Here is a 27,593-nt window from a genome sequence, read left to right as displayed (position 1 = left end):
GATTACAAGAAAATAATAATAAATAAAGAATAATCCAAAGTAATAGATATATAGAGTCTTACAGTCACACAGTGTGAATGTCAAAGAGAGATTTCGTAAGAAAAAACACTATTTTCTTCCAAGTGCAAGACGTTTTTCAAGGTTTCTCCTTTACCTGTGCCAAGTTGGGTTAAAGAAGAAATTGACGAACGTTTTTTGGCTACCAATTCCACCTTGTGTGTATGTGTAGTTTCTTTTTTGCTCATTTTCCGAGACTTGCTCTGAATCTCACTTATTATTTTTTTGTTTCCTTCGCTCTTTCTTCTCGCCACGAGGAATCACTAATCGCGCCTGCGTGTTATTTTTATTTAATACTTGGTTTTTTTTTTCTTTTACTTTATAAGGCCAGTGTCTTTTATAAAAGACACGTCTACGCACAAATGGAGGGCAGATATCGCTTCTTTTAAGTAGGCGCGCCTCCTCCTACTTCTTCTTCTTTTTTTAAGTAGGAAATTCAGAAAAGAGTTGCTTGGTGTGTGCGGTTTGGTGTAATTTCTTTTTCTTTTTTTTTTTTGGTTTACGAAAGTTTTGGTTGTTTGTTCCACCTGTTTACTTTGCGGAGCGGCAGAGAGCGCGCGCGCGCGTGTTATTAAGTGAGTGAGTGAGTTTTTCTTCAGTAGTGAGTGAATATGCACATCAGATGTTCTCGTGACGCTCTTGTGTGATGTTCGTGAATGCGAGAAAAAATTGAAGTTATCGCGGTTATTTGGTGATGTGTTTAGTTCTTTGAAGGTGATCGATTTATGTGAATGGTGAGGATTAAGATATAGAAAATCGTTTGTTTCAAAGTTATAAGGCAATTTTTGACTTTCCTCTCTGGATTTGAATATTTGTCCAGCGATTAATAATTTGAAGGAAAAGTCACCTGTTGCTGTAAATCACGTGTGGAATCGTCGTTCGAGGTAAATAGTTAAGCCGTTAATATTTTTTGATTGGAATTTACATTACTTTTCATTTAATTGAAACCGATTTGGGAATAGAATTTTCAATTTAGTTTCAGTTTCAATTTTCCACCTATATAGTATTTATTTTACAGATGAAAACTGTTATTCAGTTGCAGTTAACTTATTAATGCTGTAAGTATTAAAAAAAATTCGCATTTATATCAAAATATCAAGATACTAATAGTTTATTGTTATTAATCTTTCAGGCATCATCATATGCTACAATCAATCGATAATCCCCATTATTTGACTCAATTGACAACACAAAGAAATTTTGCTACTTTAAGTGCTCTAGTCTAAAAGAATTAACTGAAAATTTAACTGAAACGTGATAAAAAAATATTGCAAATTACTGTGACATAAAAGTGGTAAATTAATAGAATAAGAATTAATTGATTGAATTGTTTGAAAAATACATAGTAATTTTGATTATTTTTAAATAAATAGGCTTATTTATGAAACTTTTTTTTAGTGTCACCTCCACTGCTTTTAATAGCCACTCTCTGATGAGTGATTATATCAAAAAATATAAATTTCTAATCAATTTTTTAAGCATATTATTTAAGCGATTTATATTTCAATTTAATTTTTGGGAAAAATAGTATTGATTAGAATTAGTATTAAAATACTCATTGAACGATAAAAAATTTATCCGTCGGGAAAAATACTAATATACATGTGTTTCAGGAAGGGTAGCACAAAAAAGTATTAAAATCCCGTGGTTCAGTTTAGAATGGAAAATGATCAGGAATAAGAGAATTTCGTAATGGTAATATATCGAGAGGAAATAAATCATTAAAATAAAATGTAATTAAAAAATTAAAACAAAATTTAATAGATGGAATTAAAATAAAATTTAATAAAAAAATTGAATTCAAATAATTTAGACAGTCCTGTCAAATGCCTTTCTTGAGCCGTTGAAAGAGTTTTCATACTTGTACACAGCGTTAAATTTTTTTCATTTGGTTTAGCATTAAAATAAAGCGTAAATAGTAATTACATCCCCTGGTAATTAGAAGAAACATAAAAATGTAAAATTTAGCTCTGTAAGTGATCCACAATCAAAAGAGAGTCAGTTATTAAATTTAGAGCTTTCTTTACCATTTCAAGTTCTTCGTCAAAACATTTAATATTTGAAGAAATATTTAACGAGATAACCATAATGTTTGAAATTGATTTTTTCTACTTTCAACGACAACCTCTTCCGTCCTTTCCAGACTAAATCTATATATATAAAATTGATTTTCTGTGTGTCTGTGTGTCTGTGTGTGTGTATGTTCTCTATACAAACCTACAATTTTAGATCGATCGTCGCCAAATTTTGCATATATACCAAATGTGACCCGACTTGAACGATAGGCTACTTTAAAATTTCGCCAGACCAGGGCAAATGCCCCAAATGGGCAAAAAACTGTCGGGCAACAATGGTTTTTGGACCTCAACAATCACTTTCCGAACGTTTACTTTGGTTACCGTGGTTCCCTAGCAATGCGTTTCAGACGTGTATATGCCTTTACAACGGTTTGTCACTTCTTTAATCCTGTTAGTATATGTATAATAGTTTATGCCTTTATAATGGTTTACCACATTTTCAATACTCTCAGTAATGAGGCTTTTTGAATAGGCGTCATAATCATCATCAGCATCGCTTTGAGAGTCAGGAAAAGGGTGATCCTCATAGAAATCAGTGCTAAAATTGTCGATTTTACTGTAGAAATGCGGAAATTAGTGGGATTTTCCGCCCCATCAATAATTTTAAAAATTGTATTGAATTCTCAGTTTTTGAAATATTCAGTTCGCTTAGAGATGTACGAAGCCCAGGAGATTAAATATGAAGTAATTAGCCAAACCTATACTTTTGAGTTGGATATTCGAGCAATATCATTGATTTCATTTATATCTTCTCAAGTATGAAAATTAATGTCTCCATATTGTCTCTTTTGATATTTATTTGCATAAATTCATATAGTTTAGGATGTTTTTAAAATTAGTTATGAGCCCAAAAAATTCCACAGCTTTAACTAAGGATTTTTGGAAGCTGGAACAGACAGATGGATAACTTGAAGTTCGGGGGGGGGGGGGATCGAAATACCTAGCGTCCTTTAAAAAAAGTAAAATATATATTCATTTCTACGTTTCTGTGTAAATCTATATTTGTTTATTTAATGAATCGCGCACGTCGCTATATTGGTTAACTTGGACACGGTTTGTATGTCCCTCAAGAAAAATAGAGGGAGATATCACGTGATCCAAAAAAGCCTGATTGAAGAAAACCCGGGCAGCGCCGGGTATTATAGCTAGTGATAATATAAAAAACAAATGATAATAAAAATCCCAATCATCGATATCTCGATGAATGTAACTGGGAATTTTTTTTCTTTCGGCATAATAAGGAGAGACACCCGTTCTACTAATTACTAATTTCTAATTTGCATTTTTTATGATTGGGACATAAAAGTTTCAATTTTTATATTTCTCTGAATTTTCATTTTACGGAAGCGAAACTATCACTGATCAATTTTTCAATTTTTTTGCTGATCATTTTTCATACTTTACCATAATTTCCGAATCAACCGCAGAATTTTTATTCCTTTCGAACACTCTTTGTGTAATTAACCTAGTCTATCAGGGGGGACTTAACACTTTAACGTGGTAAAACAATATGCTCTGATAGAAATATAATTAAAAATAGTATATATATATATATATATATACTATTTTTAATTATATTTCTGGGAATTTAATTGTTATATATTTAATGGTTATATATATATATATAACCATTGATTTATTTCAAATTTTTTACGCATATTTTTGCATATATATTCTATCTATCCTATATTGGCAAAAAGTTTTACGTATCTTGAATATTTAATTTTTTGTAAATGTTTAAAAAAAATACATTAAAAACAGATTGCGCGCATGACAAAATACACGACATCAGTGTAATTGAACAAAAGTATCGATTCAAAATATATAAATGAAACTGTTCATTTCATGAAATGAAGCAAAAAATTTGAAATTTCATTGACTCAACCTTACATCAAATTGAATTTTAAAATTTAAATTTCAAGTTTAAAAAAATTGTTAATTTAAAATTCAGTTTTAAGTAAGATTGGGTCAATGAAATCTCAGCCTTTTGCTTCATTTCATGAAATGAACAGTTCCATTTATATATTTTGAATCGATACTTTTGTTCAATTACACTGATGTCGTGTATTTTGTCATGCGCAATCTGTTTTTAATGAATTTTTTTGAAAATTTACAAAAGGAACTAAGTACCCTAGATATGTAAAACGTTTTACCAGCATCAGATAGCACATACAGTCAAGAATATGTATAAAAAATAAGAAATAAATCAATGATTAAATACTATTTTTAAGGATATTTCTATTGGAGTACAGTGTTTTTATATAAATTTATATTCAACCATCTACTTCGTAGAAAAAAAATTGAAATAATATTTGGATAAGGGCTCTGAGACAGAATATCATCTGGAGGAGAAGATAAGCAATATCTCAGTTGTTGTTAGGCGTATAAAGACATCAACATGGAAAACATTATCTCTATACATACTTGTATTTATCTTCTTATAATAATGTTGATTAGATAGGTTCTTTTTTTTCACGTCTTGTAAGATGCGTTCTCGGTTAGCTAAAGCTTCTCAAGTTTTTTTCATAATATATTCTAAAGTCTGAAATTGATAACTTTGTGATCATGTAACTGCCGAAGACCCCTGATTAATATCTTGCTACCTTAGCTAACGTAGGTGTCTTACTTAAATTTTGAATAAAGACACGCCTTTACAGCAGCGAACAGTAAATTTCTCATTAAAAAAAATAATTTAAGAGATTGGAGGATCATGTAATGCAATTAACTAGTGAAACGTAATTTTTGCAGGTGATGTAACATGCGATTTTATTTTTGTTTGGTTTATTGGCGATACCTTATTACTTATATCGGAAATTCCGTGCTCTGTGGTAACCTTTCCGGTCGGCTTGTTAACTGGTTTCACCTGCAGAGTCGAGTGGCATGAAATGGAAATTATACGTGCTCCCGAATTCGTGTCTTCGGCAAAAAAAAACACACTCTAAGATCCGTGAGCAATTTTAATTATTATTTTTCCCTATTTCTTAAGATCTAATATCACGCTAAGAAAATTACGGAAGTTTCCTGTGTGTGTGTATTTATTCCTTATTATATTCATTGAGGTAAGAAATTATTATATGAAAGGAAGTACATTCAAACTCGGATATAACGACCTTGATTGCAACGACATATTGGCTATAATGCCAATAACTGGCACTCCGGGCTGATTCGCATAGGGAATATTGTTAACTAACCTTGCTTATAACGTCGATCATAACGCAACGATATATATAACGACACGTTTTTCGTCGCTTCTGCATTTATATAGCGTTTCACCAAGAAATGCCTAGAATTATAGCACATCATATTGAAAGAATGTTTTTCTATTGCTGGTCTATTGATACCTATCGTTGAAAAAAAAGAGATTTATTACATGTTTGACGCTCCGAGAGCGCGGTAGCCCAGGTCGATAAGATACTCGCCTAAAGTATCAAAGGATGATTATAGATGTCTCGCGAGTTCAATACCCGGTTCTTCCTTGTCAGTCATTTTTCTGACATGTAGGTACGACAGAAACGTTGAGAGCATGACCAACCAACATGACCGTTGAGAACATACAGAAAAATATTACTACCGCAGGGAGTCCCACACTTACTGCACCAACCTCTCGGTGAGTATATAAAAATGCGAAATCTCCAACGCTGCCGTTGGAAATCGGCAATAAATTGCAAATCCTGGTCTAAGTATCCCTGATGTGCAAAAAATAAACGTGGTGCGACAAAAATTATCAAATGGTCATTGATGCTCCGACTTTCTCATTGACATGACCCGAATACGGGACATTCCCGTATTTTTTGGTAATTTTTCCCTTCTCGACGTTTTTTCTTATAAAAAGTCACGTTTTTTCAACAAAGATTACATTGATTCAAAATCTTGAAAATGTCAGCTTCGGTTATAACGACATCTCGGTTACGACAACAAACTTCCGTGGAGTCTTCGATGTCGTTATAACCGAGTTTTACTGCGCATAATAACATCATACGATGAGGTAAAAATGGAAGAGATCATTGTAGCTTGTTCTTTGAAAATTTTCAATGTCACAGCAGCCCACCCACGTCTACAATAAAAGTATGTGTATAGCTCCTTCGGTTTTTTTGAGGGAGCGTATTGCTTCTCTGATCTATATTTATGTACGCACTTTGTGAAGAGGGTTAAAAATACCTACTTTTTGAAGTGCCTGAATCTTCCATGTGGCTTTTCGTTGCCGACTTTCAATAACTTCATTTCGAGCCCTATCGTGTCTAAGATGTCACTAATTTTGAAGCGAGACACCTGTAACGATGGCTTCTTTCTCCTTCTCTAAGCATTCATTTCTTTTTCAGGAATTGATGGTTAAGAAAAATAGGTATAAAGTTCATTATGGAGAATCTTGATAAAAACAGACGTTGGAAATAATGAATCCTTCATATCATTTTTGAAAAGGGCTATAGTAGAGAGTCTCAAAAGTTCGAGGTTCCGGATAATCCGAGGTATATGCTGGAATTTTTCAAAATTCCCTCTCAAAGCGCTTTACGTATTTCTTTTGTTTGATTCTGCCAATGAATGCTAAGAACTTCAATTTTAATGGGTAAAATCCTTAGCTAGGGTCTTCGGTGAGCACCCCCCCCCCCCATAGCAGAATTTTAGCTATAGTTTAAAAAAAAATAATAATAGCATCCATATCGGGTTCAAGAGATATGCGAGCTCCTGTCAGCCTCCCTTATAAAAAGACCATTGGTCTTGGCAGATCTAATCTTAATGAACTAAGCCAATGGTTTACAAAGTGTGCGTCACGGCTCCTGAAGGCGTTGCCAACCTGTCAGGGGCGTCTCGAGGAGTTAGTGTAGTGGAGGGGCCTTCAACCACTGACACACTGCGCGAACATTTGACGTTTTAATTCCTAAGCCAGTCCCACGCTTCACCAAGTTTCACTATACACATGTTATTGAAGTGCTCGGTAGGCCATGAGTTGAAGACCCCTGGTGTAGTAATTCCTGCCTATTAAGTGCGTGCTTTGAAGTGATTTTTTTCTAGACTATTCTGGGAAGCCGCGGATAGACAATGATTAGGCCAAAGGAGTCTTGGGTGGAAAAATTTTGAGAACCATTGAACTAAATCATTGAATCTAGAACAAAGTATGTGTGAGTAAATAGTACAAATACATGAGTCTAAGCCCTATTCTCCTCCCCCCTCCTCCACATCCTAAAAGACTATTTCTATTGTTGTTGTTGTTTTTTTGGATAATCCGAATTTCAGTAATCCGAGTTGGCATCTGTCCCGCTCACTTTTTTGTTGAGATTTGTTGAGATTCTTTGGCGAAAAGCTTTTAGGCTGATATGATCTCTTAAGACTATCTGCCATTTAGCATTTCATTAGATTTCTGAGAAACCTCGGTTCGTATCCGATATCATGCCAGAAACCTCATGGTTTTCATTTTTTAGTGTCTTATTTTTAATGTTTTTCTAAAAAAGAAGTGGTCTGGTTAATTTGGCTTCTGAAAACCCGAGTTACCTCTGAATATAGCCAAGTCGGTTATTGAACTGCTTATGATTTATTAATTGAATATGGATCAGTGGGAATGAAAAAAAAGTTCTTCTTTTTTAACTTCTAAGCATTTTGAAATTTTTGTTTTTAAAGTCATCAGCTTGCGTGATAATTTTATAATTCATGGCACAATTTTTCCGTGAAATGCTTCACCCAATCGTCAAGGAGTCCATTAAAAAACTTGAAAACGATTCAATGGCCTTACTTACATAGTTGAAAGTGACTGAACTTGGTTTTTACCTTTCTTGGAGGTAGTTCTATGATCCAAAATACGGAGAGAGATAGAGAGAGCAAAAAAAAGTGACTTGTCAATTGACGGGATTGATTTGGAAGATAACATATTAATGGGTTCAGTTCGTTTTTTGCATTTAATATCAGTGAGTAGGGCGATTGGTTTTTATTTCGTGTAGAACGTGATTGATTAATAAGGTATCCTCGCAGATTTCAATCTCCCGATTGCTGTCTTTTTCCCCTTTTTTCTGCATTTTACCGAATCTATCTCCTCAAAAAACTTGATTGCTGGTTGCCGATCTATGCGTACGCATTGAGTAGAGCAACTAGAGAAGAGGCTTTATCACGTCTTGGCGATATAAATATTCACCAACCAAACATAATATTGAATTGAAACCCAGATAAGTCTCTTTTATATTATTTCTCTTCAATACTCTTCAGTCTTATATAAGCATCGTTTTCATCGCATTATTATTATTTTCTTTGTAATGGTCATCATTAAGAATTTTCAATTTCAGTATCCTGAATTTTCAATAATACTTGTTTTTCTGAGTCATTTCGTTTGGCAATTAACTTGTTGTGGACTACTAATTTGTATTGATATTAAAATTTAATGCCCCCAAACAATTTCTTTCTCGTACCGATTCATTCTACCAAGACCTTAAAAATCCATTGCTCGACATGCCCGAGGGATGTAAGAACTTTAACCGAGCAAGTATTTCTTTTTAACTACATGCCCGACGTTAGCATATCAAATATTCATTCGGGAATACTGTATAAGTTTTTGGATATTTATCCAGCCCTATATCCTATATCTTTTTAATCCCGATTATTGGTCATCAAATTATATATATATGTATGAAATAGACCGGGGGTCCGAGCTAAATGTGTTCAAAAGTAACGGCTTATGGTGAGAGAACCACACACGATTACTTATGAATTCAAGTTGCGTTGAAGTGAGGAACTCCTCAAGTTTGCAGGTTGACACAGTTCATTGTGAGTAAACCTACCCTTAGTATCTGAAGATATCCAAATGATATTCGATCTCTTGCCAAGTGTTTGATAGCAATTGAGGTGTTATTAAATTAACCACTACTACTACTACTACTACTACCACCCGGCTATTAAATTAACTGCTGCAGACGTTGCTTCAAATCGTGTTGGACACTTCAAATCTCACTCAGTTCGTTCACGGCATTTCACACGCATCATCAAATTAAGATAACAAAAGCACGCACTGGACCTTACGCATTGTAGCGTTCACTACCACTAATATTTAACCGCTCATGTGCTTCGTAAACATTCCTCGGAGAAATTTCCCACGAATAGGTGCGATTCGGAATGTGCACGGCCTATGTGTTGTGCACCATCGTCAAGTTTGTTCATTAAAAATGCTTGTCATGTCTATCATCTGTCTTCCGAATTTTGAAGCAAACAACTCGGCAGTTCATTTTACCTCCATAACGTACAATGCGTAAATTTCAAACATTGCGGGCCTGATCGATGTCTGTGCAGAGACTTCTTTTTTTAAATCCGAGATCTGCTGGAATTTTAACCTTGAAGTTGGAAAACAACAGAAAACCAACTTAACTGACTACAGCGTCCCCCGCGCTGGAGAAAATTATCTCAAGGCAGCTGTCGACAGTGCGCATGTTCGATTTTGGTAGAAAACGTGGATATAAAAAAAAAACTTGGAGCAATCCGCTGTCGACGGTGTATCATTTTCATTACCAAACGTGTGTGGGTTTTCCCGGTGCAAACCATCACTTTTGGATATCTTCAGCACGGACACATTGCGTCGAATATAATTTTAAAATACTGATTTAATTTATTGAGTAAAAATAAATAAATAAAATGTCTTATCAAGTGGCATTTCACATTAATAATATATTGGCCTTTAACATTAAAGAGGAACAAAGTAGAATCCTATTAGTTCAGTTTTCCTGCAAACCTTGTCGGATTTGAGCACCTGCATGGCTTCCATGCTCTTGAACAAATAAAGTTCATTTAGAACAGTACTATATCAAAAAATATCATCTTCTCATATTTACGTCAGCTATTTTTATCGTTATTTTCGTGAAACGACGGGGAAATGATCTTTCTGAAATAACCGCAAATATCGTCATTGTTATTATTATTATTACGCTTTTATTAAGAAATGTGGGCCGCGCGAAATAAGAATTCCTCCTCGTGCTCATGCTTCTACAATGTGTTCATGAGGTGCACATTTTCTTTAAGGTCAGAGTAACTGTTCGAAGCGTCTCAGAATCAAAGTGGGCAGATACCGGAGGCGGATCGGTGGGCGAAGGAAACAATTTCTTTCCCAACATACCCCTGAGTTCGAACGCCTACTATAACAGTGCAGGAAATAATGGGAATCGGTATGTCCGACCTACGCCTTGTGCTATAAGTCCGCATTAAATATGCCGAAAACGCGTGCTATAACTCATTTCTCGACGACAAATTGCGTGGTGTTGTTACCTCTCCGTGACGATTACTACGACTACTTATTTCTTAACCTATGAAGAGACGAAATAAGAGCTTATAAGTTCTATTCTTAGGGGTTCGATTTCTGTGTTGTGGACAGGAAATGGCTAATAAAGTTATCTTCTTTATTATTTCTGTAATTTTATGAATGTACTAATGCAACTCATGATTTTTGAAAGGAAAAAAAAAAAGAACCCATTTCTCATGCGCTCACTTTATAACTCACCCTTTATAGTGTTTCTCATTATGGATTTTACGATCAGCGTTTACTCAGAACTCGCCTCGAATGACTATAGTTGATTTCACGGCTAATACACGAGCGGTCGATCAACCAAAAGGCGGTTATTCAGCCCGAAAGTTCATCGCCAATTGGCAACTTTTTCGCCCTTATCTTTCCTAATCAGATCAATCACAGGCAAACAAAATACTAGTATCTACAAACATTTGGCTACATAAAACGTCGCCAAAAGTTAGCATCATCGTCAGTCAAGGGGTTAATAAAACTATTCTTTGGATTTCTTTTAATAAATATACACAATATTATTTCCTGCATGAGTTATTCAATTCATAAAAATCTGTTTAACATTGGTAAATACAATTTAGAATTCTCCGTAATTTCCACGAAAGAAATTAACCCTTAAATAAAGAGTGCTCAACCTTTTGGGAAGTGCGGGCCTCTTTATTGATTTTAAATGCCTTGCGGGCCACTCGAGTTATCTGGAAATGTGCCTCGAGCCACTCAGGTGTATTGAATATGTGGCGTGGACCACTTAAATCACCTAGAAATGTGCCACGAGTCAATCGGGTGATCTGAAAGAGTGCCGTTGGCCACTTGAGTCATCTGGAAATGTGTTGCAGGCAAAGTAACACAATCCAGAAATATATCAAGAGCTGCTGAAGTAATCTATAAGAATTCAACGGGCCACTTAAGTTATCTGTTAGTGTGCTGCCAGCCATTCAAGTGATCTCGGTGCGTGCCGCCGCTCGAGTGACCTAGAAATATATAACGACGAGCCACTAAATTAATCTGCAAATGCACCACATGCTACTTAAGTGAACTGGAGAAGTGCCGCGGGTCCTCAAGTGATTTCTAAAGATGCTTGGGATCACTAAAGTGATCTGAACATATGCCGTTGGCAGATTAAATGATCTGGAAATGTGCCGTGGGCCACTTGAGTGATTTGATAATCTTTCGTTGGAAACTTGAGTGGTTTGGTTATCTGTCGTGGGCCGCATGAGATGACTCTGAGGGCCGCATTTGATCCACGGGTGTACATGAGCATGTATGCTTTAAATTCTCAATTTTTTTTTTCCAACTGGAAAAAAATTTGGAAAAATTCGGAATGAATAAAAGAAACAATTATAAATTTAAGAAAGATTTGGAATTAATAAAATATGTCCAGAATCACACACACAATCAGAAAATAATTTCGGAACTGATAAAAATTCGAATTCGATGAAAATTTGGCATTGATGGGAATCGAAAATTAATCGAAGAGAAAAAGAGAGAGAGAGAAAAACGAATCATTTGAGAAGTATTGAAAGAAATATTTCCAGAGCTGCTGAAAGAGAAATTTTTTCAGAATTCAGGAAACTATTTACAGAATTTACAAGAAAAATGATTGAAAATTAATGAGAAAAATAATTGAAAATTAATGAGAAAAATAATTGAAAATTAATGAGAAAAATAATTGAAAATTAATGAGAAAAAATAATTGAAAATTAATGAGAAAAAATAATTGAAAATTAATGAGAAAAATAATTGAAAATTAATGAGAAAAAATAATTGAAAATTAATGAGAAAAAATAATTGAAAATTAATGAGAAAAAATAATTGAAAATTAATGAGAGAAATTCATCACTTCATTCCGGAATTAATATAAACCCAGAATTTATGAAAGAAATAATTTCAGAATTAGCCACCCGTCAAGACACGGGAAGATTATTACGCAAAAGAGCTTCTTCCAGCTCCGTGAGAGTTATTTTTCAAAAAAAAACCCTATAAAATCTAAGAAAACTCGCCAATAAACCTCTCACGAAATAAGAATTTTAAGAAAATAAAATTAAAATCACAACCCAGAATGAAAAATATCCCGTCATGTTCAACGTGTAATTAAGCCCCCGAAGAGAGAGAAAACCATATGACAAAAAACACACACACTATCGTTTTTTATTAGGCTAAAACTCTATGAATAAACAAATTGATGCTCCAGTGAAATTTTTCCAGCCACTAAAAAAAAACCCTTTTTTTCCAGTAAACACGTAAAAAAAGTGTTTTCTTTTTTCTTGGTGACACGATAAACAAGGGTAAGCACAAGAAGTGTTGTTTCTGGAGTGTTTTTCTCGGAGAAGTCGGATATTTTTAGAGAAGATGTAACACTCTCTCCCTCTTCCAGCGTGGATGCATATTTTTAGTAACTGATTATTCTAAGTCATCCCCTGGTCCTGTTTCGCAACGCGATACCACTCGTGGAACCACTTTTTCTTCTCTTTCGGAACCGAGAACTTGTACCCTTTTAATCGACGATATCATCATTCATGTCTCCTGTACATGAATGTAAAAATAAAATAAATAAAATGAATTAGAAGAAGATAAAGAAGAGAGAAAAGCTTACATAATCTAGTGGAAAATCTAAAATGTCGCTCAGTGTCATGAAAATAGTAAGCTGATTACGCTTGCCAAACTCTACACACAATTACTCTTACTCTTCTTTTTTCTTCTTATCTTTTAAATACTCTTTTCTTCTACACTGAGGAAATTGATTGTTCGTGTAAGAAGTTGTAAAAACTTGGACTGGTGCGTATTTTAATAGATGCTATCTAAATGCTATCGGAACATTTCGTAACGCTTGCACTTAGCCGTATCTATCTGAAAAACGTGTTCCTGAGGGGAAATTTGTGATTATGTATACAGGCTGATTATCATTAAAGTTCCCGTGTACTCCGAGTAGTTTTTCCCAAAAAATGCTCATTCGAATACAGTCAAATTTTTAGGATATCTTAATGAGACCATGGGAAAGAGATATATGCAATGAAAAAAAGTTCAATTTTTGACCACCAGGTGAATAACTGGCGCTTTTTTATTAAATTTTAATTTTTTGCCATGGTCCATATAGTGTATATACCAAGTTTCGATGGAATGCATCCATCCATGGGCGCTTCGTAGGTCTGAGTAGTGTCCGACGGACGCTGCATAGGTCAGTATATCGAAATTACTCAGACGTGCTCAGAACCTGCTCAGACTACTAGCGCCCGTTCTGGTTGACGTATTCCATTGAAACTTGGTATACAAGCTATACGAAACTAAAATTCAATAACAAATGCCACTTGGAGACAGAAACTTTAATTATAATCACCCTGTATGTATATATATATATATATTCTTAAAATATATACAAGGTAATTACTCAATTCTATTTGCCGCATTTTACTGGCAAGCCGTTGATCCTAGAGAGGCATACTTCCAATTATAAAAATTACTCAGATAAGGTGCAGAACTCAGATAATACGTCATTCATGTTTCAAGGAATTGTATATTTAACAAAATAAAAAAAATTAACTTTGAATATGGACACCCTGACCTCAAAATACTCAAAAACCCAATTGGAAAGTTGTTGCCCTGTCTCTTCTGAGGCAAAAAAAAGCTCAATTGTAATTACAATTCAAAATAAATTGCTGACAACACGTTAAACCTGACATAGGTGAGATGAATATTTATAACTTATGCCATAATGATCGTAATATAATTTATATTATGAAAATGCATTGTATTCACGACTTTAGTTTTAGAAAATATTTATTACAAATTCAAATAAATATCGTTGGCAAACGGGACAAATGAATAAAAACATCGGAACAACGAAAATTATAAGAACACTAGTGGTCTGTCAGGTTGTTTTAGACATTTCGATGGTTTTTGTTTTCAGCAAGGTTGAGCAAACTGATCTACACCATTGGTGATACGACCCTGCCTTCCTTATTTCACGCACTGTGGCGTGAGAGCCTGGGTTCGGGTCCCGGCGGAGAACAGGTGACTTCTTTCCGAGTTCACCTCGTCATTATACCCAGAACATATCTGTTTTCTTGATATATTGAGCCGAGAAGAGAAAACAAAGGTATCTTTAATAACCACTATCTCACCGTTTACATGTCATTTAAGCTGACCATATTTTCTCTAGAAAAATTCCTCCCATAGTGAGAAAAGTTGCCATTTACCCATGAAACTACTGGGAAAAATTGTCAATGGCAGGAAATGAAGCACTACTGCAAATCGCAAAGGGATTAAAACCAGACACAAAGCTATATATACGCGCTCAGACTATTAGACACATACTCACTCTTCCGGCACAACTCACTCGGTAGTAAATTGCCTACGGCGATAGACCGGAAAGGTGCTCGGTTTAAGAGAAAGAAAGAAAAGAGAAGAAATGTGTAATCCATGATGAACAAAAGAAGTTTAATATGACGAATATATACGTGATGAATATTCATATTTATTAGTCGCAAAAACCATAATATAATTTTTAAGTCATTAAAGTCGAATTGATCCTTTATTTTCGGGATTGCACTATAAATGTTTCATAAAACATTTTTCACAAAACTTAAGAAAAAACAACCAATAAGCCTATAGGCTAGATTCGCTCAAATGTAACCAATTGGTTGCATTTTCAAGTTTTATAGAATAACTTTCATCAGATTTTTATATTGTAATCTCGGCCTAAGAATAAAAATTCAAGATAGCCTCAAAAACATAAACTACGAGATTCCTTTCAGAGACAAAAATAACGAAAAAAAACGTTTTCTGAAATTTTTTTTTTTCATGATTGCGGAAACTACGGAATGTCTTGTAAAATACGGATAATATGGTCACCTTATTGCTATTTCATTTTAAAAAACCAGTAGTCCGTTTCGGGACACCCTGTATTTTGATTAAATTTTTGCTTTTTTCCCATATTCTAAAAGGTCTGAGGAACAATCAGAACCACCCTTAGCGGTGTGCGACAGGTGCGGTAGCACTAGAGGACCCGCACTTATACGGTAACAATGATTTCTTTCCTAATTTCTTAATTTTCATCCATTCTAGAAATCTGCCTTTTCATCTAGAAAAGATAATTCTGGAATTCGGCGTTTCCATCTGGAGAGAAATTACTCTATAATTATTGCTTTTAAAAAATTGTGAATTTTCATGGATGCTGGGATTATTTCTTTCATTTAGTTCTTTCCTTCATTTTTATTATTTTTTTTCCACCAATTTTCATGAGTGGTAGAATTATTTCTTTCAGTTATTTTTTCATTCATTTTTCTTTCATCAATTTTCATGGTTGCTGGAATTATTTGTTTCTCTTAATCTGAATTTTCATGGGTGCTGGAATTATCTCTGTCAATTATTTTCCTTATTTTAGTTGTCTGAACTTTTCGATACCCACTCCCCTCGCAGAATACATAAAATCGGGGCTAAAGAAAGCCGAAATTATCAAGCCCCGCAATTATTTCCGCACCGGGGCCCTCATCTAGTAAGGGCGGCCCTGAGAACAATTAGAAAAGTATGTGAAACGTCTATGCTTCGATTTTAATTCGCTTGCCAGACTACGTAGTCGACAAAGAGAACAAAATGGCAGTAATAAACAAACAAACGAACAAACAAACAAAAAAGACATAAAAAGACATTAAGGACGAACGCGCATCGGTAAATGCGTGAATGGATCCCATGATGTGAAGCGCGTCTCTATCATTGGCTGCTTGGCATCATAATGAAGCACCACAACCGCTAGACTTACTCTAATCTAGTTTATATAGAGAGAGCTTTTTTTTCCCTTGGCTTCTACAAACTCTGTCATCCTTATTTATTTGCCTTCCATTCGTATCTTTGGAAGTGAGAGAAAGAGAGAGAGAGAGAGAGCTTTACTCAAGAAATGCTACAGAAAGGAAGGCTTTAGAGCTTTATAGAGATGGCCTAATTGCTTGGAATGAAAAATAAAAACACGTCCAAGAACTAACGGGGCACAGGCTATGCATTTTTACCACTCCCTTTTCCTTTTTTCCTAGAAAAAAAAAATAAGAACAGTAAAATAAATGGGTGTTTGCGAAGAGAATAATAATAATATATAAATTTCGCGCGTCATATGAAGCAAAAAAGTAATGGCACAGACGTTATTGGACTCAGACGCTTTTGCTGGAATGAGTTATTTGTTCATTTGGCTAATCATTCATTTTGAAGACGAATAGGCTGATGAGGATGGGACGTTTTAGCCCAAATGGAAAAATGGAAGCGTGTTAATTGAACGTAATAGAGCTACAGCTGGAATATATCTACGATGAACAATTTCAGTGTCTAAACTGAATTACTTTTCTGGAAATTCCTGACAGGATTCCACCATTTAAAATTAATTCCATATTACATTGTATGAAATATTTAGCTCAATCAGGGTTCTGAATTTTAGGATGTCGCATGTGTGATCAGTCGAGGATGCCACAAAATGTTCTAATGATAAATTTAGATTTGAATGAAGTTAAGAATGTCGAAAGGGGTGGCTTACGGCGTTCATTGTCGAACTAAAGAGGTAAAAGGGATGCGAAGAGATGATTTATACGTCAATCTCGTTCCGAAAGGGTATAGTTACGGATTTTCCCAATTCATCATATACCTGCAGTGACAAACAATTTTTTGTATAGAATACAGTGTTGTTCAAAAAGAATCACCCGATTTGAAATGAATATATCCCGAAAAATATTGAACATAGACACCAAAGATTAATTTTATATTACATGGCTAATCATAAAGTTTTTTACAAACCAAATTAAAGGTGCTCAATATGTCCACCTTGGGATGCACGGCATATTATATGGTAGTAAAATTCGTCCTAAAAGTTTGGGACGAATCCACAGAAATCCACTCGCAATGGATTTCTGTGGACTATGTGCGAAACTCTGTCCGATGCGCTTCACATTTTCGTCTGACATGCGGGTTCGGCCAGGGGATTTCACCATAAACAACTCGTGTCTCGGAATTGTTTATACCATCGCCTAATGTTCTGAGCGGAAGGAAGTTCAACACCAGGGTATTGTCGACGAACAGCACGATGAACAGTTGTTGCGGACTCGCACTTCGCGAAGCTTAGAACACAAAACGATTATTGTTGTGCAGTCGCCATCTTGACAAACACCGAAGTGGCGGCCGAAGGAAGAGCGTTAGCGCTACCTGTTGGCAACTGCATTAAACTCGAGATTTCCCTCTTTCGACCTATACATTATTCGATCAAAATGGGTTAAAAGTTGAATAGTTATGATTTTTTTAAAAATCTGATTATTCTTTTGGAAACATCCTTTATTTTAGAATTTTTTGTATTCAATAATTAAAAAATTTCAAAATTTTTCATTCCTAGATGACGCTGTATTACCAGAAACCTAGCGCACCACCCTCTCGATGAGTATAAAAAAACAAGCCTGCCGTTCGGAATCGGCAATAAATTGGTTTCGGTCTAATTAGCCCTCGTGTGCAGAAAATGACCGTGCTGCGACAAAAATGATCAAATGACCAGAAACCTATCAAATTTTTAATGAAAAACCCATGAGTAAATTCAAACACGAAGCAGATTTAAATACCAAGAGAAGGTATTCAAACTTTATGAGTCTGAAAATTAATAAATTTTCAAAATCAGACTCGAATTATGAAGTAAACCCTTAAAGAGTTTACTTCAAATTCGTTAATGTATGGGTAGAAAGAGAGAAATCTCGAGTTTCATGCAGTTGCCGACAGGTAGCGCTAACACTCTTCCTTCGGCCACCACTTCATTTTTTGTCAACTTCTTAAACAAAAAAGGCTTTCGTATTCATCATGTAAATTAGAATTCAGTTTTAAAGTTTTCGAGTCTTTCGAGTTGCGTGACCATGACCAAATGTTGGTCATTTCAAACGGTGTACAGAAAGATCCGCACGGTGCATTTCCGCGATTGGGGAATTTTGAGACATTTCCGCAAAACATAGGCCCTTTTCTTGCCTTTCTTCTGTTTTTTTTCCTGCTTCTTCCTTCTTTTCTTTCCTGCCATAAATAGCCTAGAGTTGTAAGGGGCTGCATCCACATGAAATTGTGCCATTGAAATCGAAAGAATTGTGCCATTTCTTTTGTGTTATTCTATGAGGCATATATTATCGGACAACTAGTCGAAGGTGTTTCGGGGGGAGGGGGTGTCGTCCCCAGGCCCGTCATTTAGGGGGGGGGGCGTTTCACCCCTCCCCTGGCTTTTGGAAATACACAAAAAATGGTATATATATATATATATATACAAATATATACATACATTGAGTACATGTGCTTTGCCCCCCCCCCCCCTGGAAAAAGTTGAAATGACGGCCCTGGTCGTCCCCCATCGGCGAACGTGTTGAGACGACAGCGTGACCGCCGGTTATTAAGGAATTCACGAATTCAATTAACGGTTAATTAAATTTCGTGAATTCAATCGTTAGCTAATTAATTAACGATTAACAATAACGGCAATTAATCGTTGCAAAAACTCTGTTGGATTTTGTTTTCTTAAAGTGGGAAGTATCCGTCACATAGTGAATATGATTAAACTAAAGTGCGGTTAATTCCATTCCTGAAAAAAATAGTTGAACTTAAACAATATGATGCGGATACAGTCCCTATAAAATTCTCATCTACTTTAGGAAGGGAATAAAAGAAAGTAGAGGTAGAGAAATAAAAAAAGGATAATTTAACAAAGGTTTTTTTTTGGTTGTGCGTAAATGCCCCCAAATTGCACTTGTACGAAATGACGTTGTACGTATCTGTCACGAAACCCAAAATTTTCGAACTTCAAAGAGGTTTAGATCAGAGAACATTTTAAAAATTGTTTTGCAATAGTTTCTGGCATAAAACTAACACTCTCAATGACTTCTCAAAACATTATTGTAATACTCTACAATGCAAATTGCGTATTTCTTTTACTATCATTGACAAAGCTTAGCAGCTAATATTTTACAGAGCTACAAATTTGGCTTGGAGGATATTGTAGTCAGATTAGGTTGTGGGCAAAGATTTTGAGGGTTTCTACATTTGGATTATAGATAATATTAATGAAACCAGACATGGCCCTTGCATCGTTTTCATTCAGTCTCTTCTCTTTCATACTGTGGTTATATTTTCAATTACTTATTATATTAATAAATTATGATTAACACTTATGATTTCCATGAGTTTCACGTTGTGGACGAAATGCTGCTGCAAAAATTCCCACTAGGCAACTTCGGGGTACCATTAACGGATTTATTAATTTTACATTAATTCTTATGGGAAAAATTGCTTTGGTTCAAGAACAATTAGGCTTATTTTATTAGGCCTACAATAAGGCTTACTTCATTAGGCCTACAACTAGACTTACAATTAGGCTTAGGATTTCTTGTTCGTAAACAGATGGTTAACTGTAAGTCACATAAGTCGTAAAATTAATAAAATTAATGTGAACAAAAATAAATTAATTATATTTAGGTCACAGTCAAGACATTAATTCAACCTGATTCGGATGAATTTGCGTATCTCAAACCTCTAAATACTAGTTTTCTGAAGATAATTGATTTTTTTCCTCTGAACGCAAGTAAACGGACTTTGAATAAAAATTAAAATAATTAATTTAGGATATCGGCCTAATAATTTACATATTATTTAAAGCCTCGCGTCTATTCCTGGTGTCCTATAACTAAATGCCGTAGGTCATGATTCTGAACCACTTTGTACTCACGGAATCTGGTTCTGAATCCGTAACCGAAATTTTTAGTGATTATGATGATAACTCCGGACTTGAATTCCGCTATTTATCGACCTTATTAGTGGTGGGAAGCAGGGAATATATTACATCACCGACTTTCTTTCTCAAGATTATATTAAAGAAAAACAGGTATAACCTGTGCGAAGAACAAAAACAACCCACGTATAACTATAACTTCTTATCATTATAGTTATCACGGTCAATCAAATGAAAATTATCTTACCATTAGGATTGTATTTTGTGTGGGCAATAATGGTAATTGGGAATCACGATATATAATTAGATGATATGCTCCACTATCATTATCATTATTACTGAAGCAGTTTCATTCATTGTTACGAAAACTACAGAATTAGTTAAAAACTATTTGTTTCTTTTTTTTTTTCTTCTTTTCTCCATGTTTAAATAGATTATTTGGAGTCTATAAATACATACAGTACATATCAGCGTTAGACTTGAAAAATAAAAGTTACTTGTCCCACGGACCAGTGAATAACGAGAATCCAGTGCCGTCTTAACGTATGGGCCCACCTGGGCACGGCACAGAGGCCTCAAGCAAAGAAGGGGCCTCACAAAAATTAGATCTCGTTGAAATTCTCCAGAATTTGCCTGGTAGGGCCTCGCAAAAATGACTTGGCCCGGGGCCCATGATGCTCTTAAGACGTCCTTGCGAGAATCTACTGGCCCGCAGCCATCATGAGTGGTCCGCTATAAACGAAAAATCTCTTCTGAATAATAATAATTCATTTTATAATTAATATATTGTCAGTTAGAACAGTGATATACCACCAAGGGGTGCTAAAAGCCACAAAAAACAATTAGAACTGTAGTCAAACCTTATGAAGCCACCACTGCTGATTCCGTGGTTCTATCGATAAACATGTTGAGAGGTTTGAAGAGGCATTCCCTTTTAATTTACATTTTCAGAAAACGTTTCGCAAAAGATATTTGCTACTAAGAAAGTATAATATACTGAACAGGGGTTTTTTTTGCTAGGATTGAAACAGCAACATCGATTACGAAATAATTGAAACTAAATTCTTCACATAAATGCACGTGTTTTTTTTTAGCAAACAATAAGACATTTTCAGGTGTCAAACTGACTGGCACTGACGTTTTTCGCTACTGGTCCCGCGGACCAGTAGCGTTCAATTTTTTTTTCTCGGTGGTCCGATTGTTTAATCACTGGTCTCGGTCCAGCGGGCCACCGATGATTTCAAACACTGTATATAGATTTCAAACATTTCTAGGAGTTAAAAAATTTATTCAACCGTTTTTTCTCTATGCAGGTCATTCTTTTTGGTCATTTACATGCTTGCTCACGCTCTAAGTCGCTCTTTTGCCCACTCACTAGCTTGCAAACTCTCTAAGTCACTTTCCTAGTCACTCACTGACTGACCTAGCGCTTAGCTGTCTGGGCGGAGGTGGATTTATTGAGTATTATACAAATTTTGCCGCCCTTCTCCCATTCTACTAATTTTCTTTGCCGATCATTCCTCAAATATGCCACCCTGGGCTATATAGCCTGCTAAGACCCCCCCTTCTGTAAATACGCAACTGCATCTCAATTCGTTGTAATCAAAAGTAAACTTCAGTTCGGACGTTCTATAAGTCAAAAGAAAATAGAGGAAGAGGAGGGGTAGAGAATTTTCACCAATTTGTCTTAAGCAACATGAATGTATTTTGCGAATACGTGTCAGGAAGAGGATTCGATTATTCGCAGGGGTGACCATGTAGTCAGGGCAGTCTTAAGAGCATCGTGAGCCCCAAATGGCCTGATTTCATTGAGGTCCTAAATGGCAAATTCTCGAAAAATTCAACTCTTTCTCATTTTTCTGAGGCCCTCGGGCCGTGCCCGGGTGGGCCCCATGCGTTAAGACGGCACTGCATGAAGTAAGGATGCGTATGCGTTAACAACGAAATTCACTCTTTATGCATCATGATTGGGTTGAACTGGTGGTTTGAGAATTGGTATGGTACATTAGCTCGGGGGTTCTAACCTTTACTCTACGAAACTCTAAGGGCTCCGTGTGACCTTCCCATCAGCTCCATGGACGCTCCAGGAAAATAAAATAAATCCCTAAATTTGATCAATAAATGAAAAAAAAAAAGTGGTAATCACGGAGGACCCGGTTGAGACCTCTGCTCTAATTCCCTCTTCGCAAATCACGCTGTTAGCAAAACGGAAAAGATTGCGCTTGACTTTTGATGAAAAAGAAAATATATCGAAAGAAATTAATGTGCGAACTCTTACAAAAGGACAGAAATTTGCGTACGGGATTCCAAAAATTACATTGGGTTCACTAATCAAACATCAGCAAAAGATCGTTTCTGCGGCAAATGGATTCAGTGGTGCCCCAATATCCCGAAAATATTTCAGAGAATTGGAATTCGCGAGAAATGTTTTCCTACATCAATTCCATGGAACATTACATTTACTAAAATTAAGTGATGAAGTAAACAAAAATAAGTGTTTTTTTAAAATCATCTATATCAACTCATTTTTTTTTATTTCCTGTAATTTTTTCGTCTCTTCCATTACGAACTAATTATCACGTCAGTACGGGTTCGTAAAAAACTGTATTACGCTAAGTTTAGCCAAAAAGTGCAATTTATTGCCTTAAATGCAATTTTGTAATTACTGCTAAAATTGCCGATAGGTGGGGGAAATAAAAGGCTGCTACAAAATCGAAGTTAAAAAAAATGTATTTCTCGAAAATATTATTAAAATGGCCATATTTCATAAAGGAATATATGATCTTACATAGGGTAAAATATGGGGCACATTGCCGATACTGTCATCAAAAACGTCGCCAGAAGTAGGCGCAATCACCAATTGTTATTAAAACTCATGGAAAAAACGGTGAACCGGATATATTTATATTTTTTACCACATAATTATAATAATATAATTTATATAGTATGAAAACGTTATATATTGTCAACTTCAATAGATATTACAAATTCAAATGAGCAGCTGAATAAGTTAGAAAAACGGGACAAATATATAAATTAAATCGGGATAGCCAAAATTACAGGAAAGTCCCGTATTACGGGGCTCATGTGGTCTGTCAAATTGTTTCGGCCATTTTACTAGTCCTTGTGTTTAGAAAGGTTGAGAAACGCCAAACTACAGAATCATTTTGTATTTAGAAGAAATGTTCCATGGGGCTTAAAAAATTTATCCGGGACTCTTCTTTGTCCCGTATTCTAATCCTCAGAGAGAGAGAAAGTTTCACTCATTAATAACAGCTAAATAAATTGAAAAAAACCTTTCACACCATCATTTATAATCAGCAAAAAATATATTCGAGAAAAAAAAGTGAAGTCAATCAATTTTAGTACATGAATAGTAGCGATAGTTCGGTTACGGCAGCAATGCCATATCCGTTGAAAGTATGACCAATTTCAGCTAATTTTCTGACAAATACACACGATTCTGTATGTTAGGTAGTGCTGCCATCTTTATTTCACGTTAACAGTTGTCTGAGAATGAATATGTCCTGTATTTTGATTTTTGAAATGCGTCGAACAAAATTTAAAATCTCAAAACTCATTCCCCGGGCCTTAAAATTTGTTCTTCAAAAAGTTTATTTGATGTTTTCCAGAAATAAATAATATTGTTGCATAATTAGCATGAGAAGAGAGATTTCATATTTTATTATTGAAATTTATTAATTTACTAAATTGAAACACAGACCATAGGCGGTGATAGACTTGAAAGTCTGGCGGGGGGGGGGGGAGCACGGTCATTATTGCTGGGGGTACATTAGATCAGTCGACTCCCCCTTCCCGTATTTGCACCCATGACACAGACAAAGTATTTAGGGAGCTGAGCAAGCTTGTAAGCCTACAAAAAAATAGTTGATACAGATTTGTCGGTACAAATAATAACGAAAGTAAAAAATTCACATACATATTATACTAAGACATAAGTGGCAACAGGAATGAAGTTGATAAGATATTTAGCGGCTTATGCAAGATAAAACATTACAATGTCAAATAGGTAATTTAAATCTTCTTGAGTTAAAAGCCAAGATTTTAAAATTTTTTAAAACTTTTGAAATATTTTGGGAAGTACATATTTGAATAGTAATGTCAAATTTCTTTCATAATCTTCCTATAACGTCCTTGAATATTAATTTCCGATCAAATAATGCTGTCAAGTGGCTCCCTCTGTGAACCGAAAGCTTTCTTTTCCCTTCCAGTTCGTCTGAAATAAGATTATCTCTTTGAGGGAAAAAGAAAATAAATTTATCTTTTTTTAGAGTCTAAGTCTAAGAGCTTATCCCTGATAAGCTCGGGAAAACTCAAAAACTTAGCTGATTAAAAATGAGTCTTTGTCCAAGTCTACGTCAGCTTTCAACTTTAACGAGACATTTACATTTACACGCGAGTTCAGTAGGTGGCATTATGGGTAATTATTCCAAAATATTATGTATGATAATTTAAATTATTCATTCAATTCAATGTGTGTGTATTTGTTGTAATGCAAAACATTAAATTCCCCTTGCTCGTCTTCTTCATCATATTTAGTCCGATAGTACTTTTACCTGAATATTTTAACGGTATCAAATTTTTGTATGATTATTTTTCCAATTTTATTTAAATTTCAATCGATTAAATGGAATAAATCTAAGTTATTTGAATGAAATATAGAAAATAATTTTTCCTGTAAAAAAATCTTTGATATCAAAAAAATTGTTAGAAATTTCTTTTTAAATAAAATTTTCAAAAATTATAAATGTTTTTAATTTGTAAATTACTATTTTTTTTAAAAAACGAATTCCGGTAAAAATCAAGTTTTACATAAATAATTCTCTAGAAAAATTCAATCAAAACAATTGAATTTAATATTTTTATATATTTTACTAAATTTCTGTATATTCCAAGAAGTTTGCATCCATTTTTGATTGTTATTTTCTACTCTTTCTAAACATTAATAACAAATTCTCAACCCATGATCTGCTGGCCAAATGTTGCCCTCGCAGTACTCTGATGTGACCGGCGACCTAGAATCCAATTTTATTAAAAATGAGTGATTGTTCACTCTCGTATTTGGTTGTCTGTGCGTGCTGGTGATTAAACAGTTGTTATCCAGTATAGGGAACTCGCTATCGTTACTTCCACTGTTGGTTCCAACGGGCCATCGGTTGAAATTGTATCATCATTTCGCATAGGTAGGTCTCATGATTAAAAAAAATATGTTGGTTCTTGTTTAAAAATTTTCATTATGCAATATAAAATGTAAAAAAAGAAAAACATTCACAAAGTCATGGAACATTTTATTTCATCGTAGCCCGCAACCAGGGCCGCCGCAACTAGGTGAGGGGAGCAGCCGGGTCTGGTACCCCCAGCACCGACCGGAATAAGGGAGGTGCGAATAAATGTCGCCCTTCAATAATTCTCCTTCAACATTACAAGGGGAAGTCAAAATGCATGTTTGCCCCTACTAACAAAGCATCCATGGGATGATATAACGCCCCCCCCCCCCAGCGTCAAAGGTGATGTCGACTGATCTAATGTATATATGAATTGACATTATCATCGTGTCCCCCCCCCCACAACAACAATGACCGTGCCCCCCCCCCCCAAGTCTATCTCCGCCTATGAAAGTATCTAGTTGCAGCCCTGCCCACGTAAGATCGCCAAATCAATGAAGTGGCCCGCGACAAATTCCTAAAATGGCCAGCACTCTGCAGAAGGGTGAACGCCCTTGCATTAAATTAATGATCGAAAATGCCATAAAACTTTTTTTGTTCACCGTGCTTATGACGTTTTCGAAACGGCCCCGTATTTCTATGTAACGTAGCACATTTTAAATACTATTTTTGCATTACATTCATATAGACATTGTATTGCATTATATTTTATTTTTTGCAGTAAAAGCCTAGGGAAAAGATGAAAAAGCCTCCTTTCCACAGTTTTTGCATCAAGAATTTCGAACGTGCCTACCAGTGCAATGTCTGCAAGCTGCCCGTCGAAGACGAGGGCAGTTGTTGCAGAAGTAAGTCAATTTATTTTAAATATATTACATCCATTAAACTCAGTAAAAACAATTTCAATCTAATGAAACAAACTTGATATTTAACCTTTAATTATAAAAGAATCTTTATATCAATAACGAAATCATTAGCATAATGATACAGCAACGTATATATTATTAAAATGGGGGGAAAAATAATAATTTGCATTTAGATGGCGATTATATTTTATATTTTAAAGTGATAGTACTAATGAGAAGAGCCGCACATGGCCTTCGTTATATGCGGCCTTGAACCGTAACTAGGCTCTCGTCGTTGTTTCGAAGTTGGCATCCATTATCTTCCTCGAAGACAAAAATTAAATCAGGTCTTACGAAATTGGCATCTGTCTCTCTCGGAGGTCATTTCCATTAAGAACACCTAAATAACCATTTAAGGCAGCGGAGGAATGGCTAATAAGAATGAGATGCAAACACTTTCTCTCTCCTCTCTCTCTCTGATATGATAATAATAATAATAATGATGATAATATTGAACTTGGTCTATCTAGTGATCGTGCATTATGAAACAGGCCCTTCGGGTATTAAAGAGAGTGCATATATACAGTATACTATCATTATCAAGATGCATATTTGAACATTGTCGATTTTAGCCAAAAATGCCGATTGTCGTCGCCAATGAAGTTATCAAAAGGAGCCAGAGATTTTGTCAACAGTCAGCAACAATTAGTAGCTGCAATTTCTAAAAGATAGGAAGTTGTTGGAAAATAAAAACCAAACACCTTAGCGAATATATTCCTTTCAGAACCTGGTGCCACAAATGTGTGAGTTGTTTTTTCCTCATTCGTTAGACCTCAGAGAGTGAAGTCATGACTTGAAGAATTGTGTAAGTTTTGAGTTAGAATATGGTGAATATGAGATTTGGGGGCCTTTCATTAGAGGGTAGCGCTTAAACTTTCATAGGGTTTTTAAGATGGCTTTCAGGAGAAAGTGCCTCCACGAAAAGTGTGATTTATTACATGAAATTTAGCAATAAAATTCTGGAAAAAATTTTAAGTGAAGATGAATATATCCTGCATCATCTTGGCTTAAAAAATATGAACAAAATGAATTATTTCCTCACAAAAAAATTGAAAATTTGAAAAAATAAAGATTTAATGACATTTATGCTTGAATTCATTTTTTGAGTATCAAAAATACAAAAGTATCTGAAAATTCCAAAAATACAAGAAATTGAATGTTCGGGGTCTCTGAAAAAGATACAAAGGCAGCTGTTCCAGAGCTTGTTCTTCATAAGTTCGCGTCCTGGGCAAATATGAATTTTTCAAGTCCCCCCTGTGCTTTTTAAGACAGAGGCATATCTTGTGGGCGGTAGCATGTGAGCCCGTGTTTAAAATTCAAAAAGCAGCCAGTTTTCGAGCACTAAAAATTAGGCTTTGGGCGTGTGCCCCGTTTGCCCATGCGAGAAACAGGCCC

The 27,593-nt window shown here is 35.1% G+C and overlaps 1 protein-coding gene across 5 annotated transcripts in view; it reads left to right on the top strand.

The window, feature by feature from the left end:
• The first annotated feature begins 590 nt into the window (after nucleotides 1-590).
• The window catches only part of by (focal adhesion protein tensin), a 174,170-nt gene continuing 147,167 nt past the window's right edge, over nucleotides 591-27,593 (top strand). For 3 of the 5 annotated variants that reach the window (XM_089244986.1, XM_089244989.1, XM_089244984.1), the window contains exons 1-2: nucleotides 799-941; nucleotides 26,018-26,141. In XM_089244986.1, the coding sequence (XP_089101112.1) occupies nucleotides 26,036-26,141 (106 nt within the window). In that variant the 5' untranslated portion in view covers nucleotides 799-941; nucleotides 26,018-26,035. Of the gene's footprint in view, nucleotides 942-26,017; nucleotides 26,142-27,593 lie in introns of all 5 variants that reach the window. The other 2 variants (XM_089244990.1, XM_089244985.1) reach the window with 1 other exon arrangement.

This window comes from Pholcus phalangioides, unplaced genomic scaffold (genome assembly GCF_987345545.1).
Source record: "Pholcus phalangioides strain wild (caught in Gottingen) unplaced genomic scaffold, Ppha-v1.0 ptg000015l_1, whole genome shotgun sequence".
Lineage (NCBI taxonomy): Eukaryota > Metazoa > Arthropoda > Arachnida > Araneae > Pholcidae > Pholcus > Pholcus phalangioides.
The sequence above is the reverse complement of the archived record's forward strand: the minus strand, read 5'-3'. Positions and strand labels throughout refer to the sequence as shown.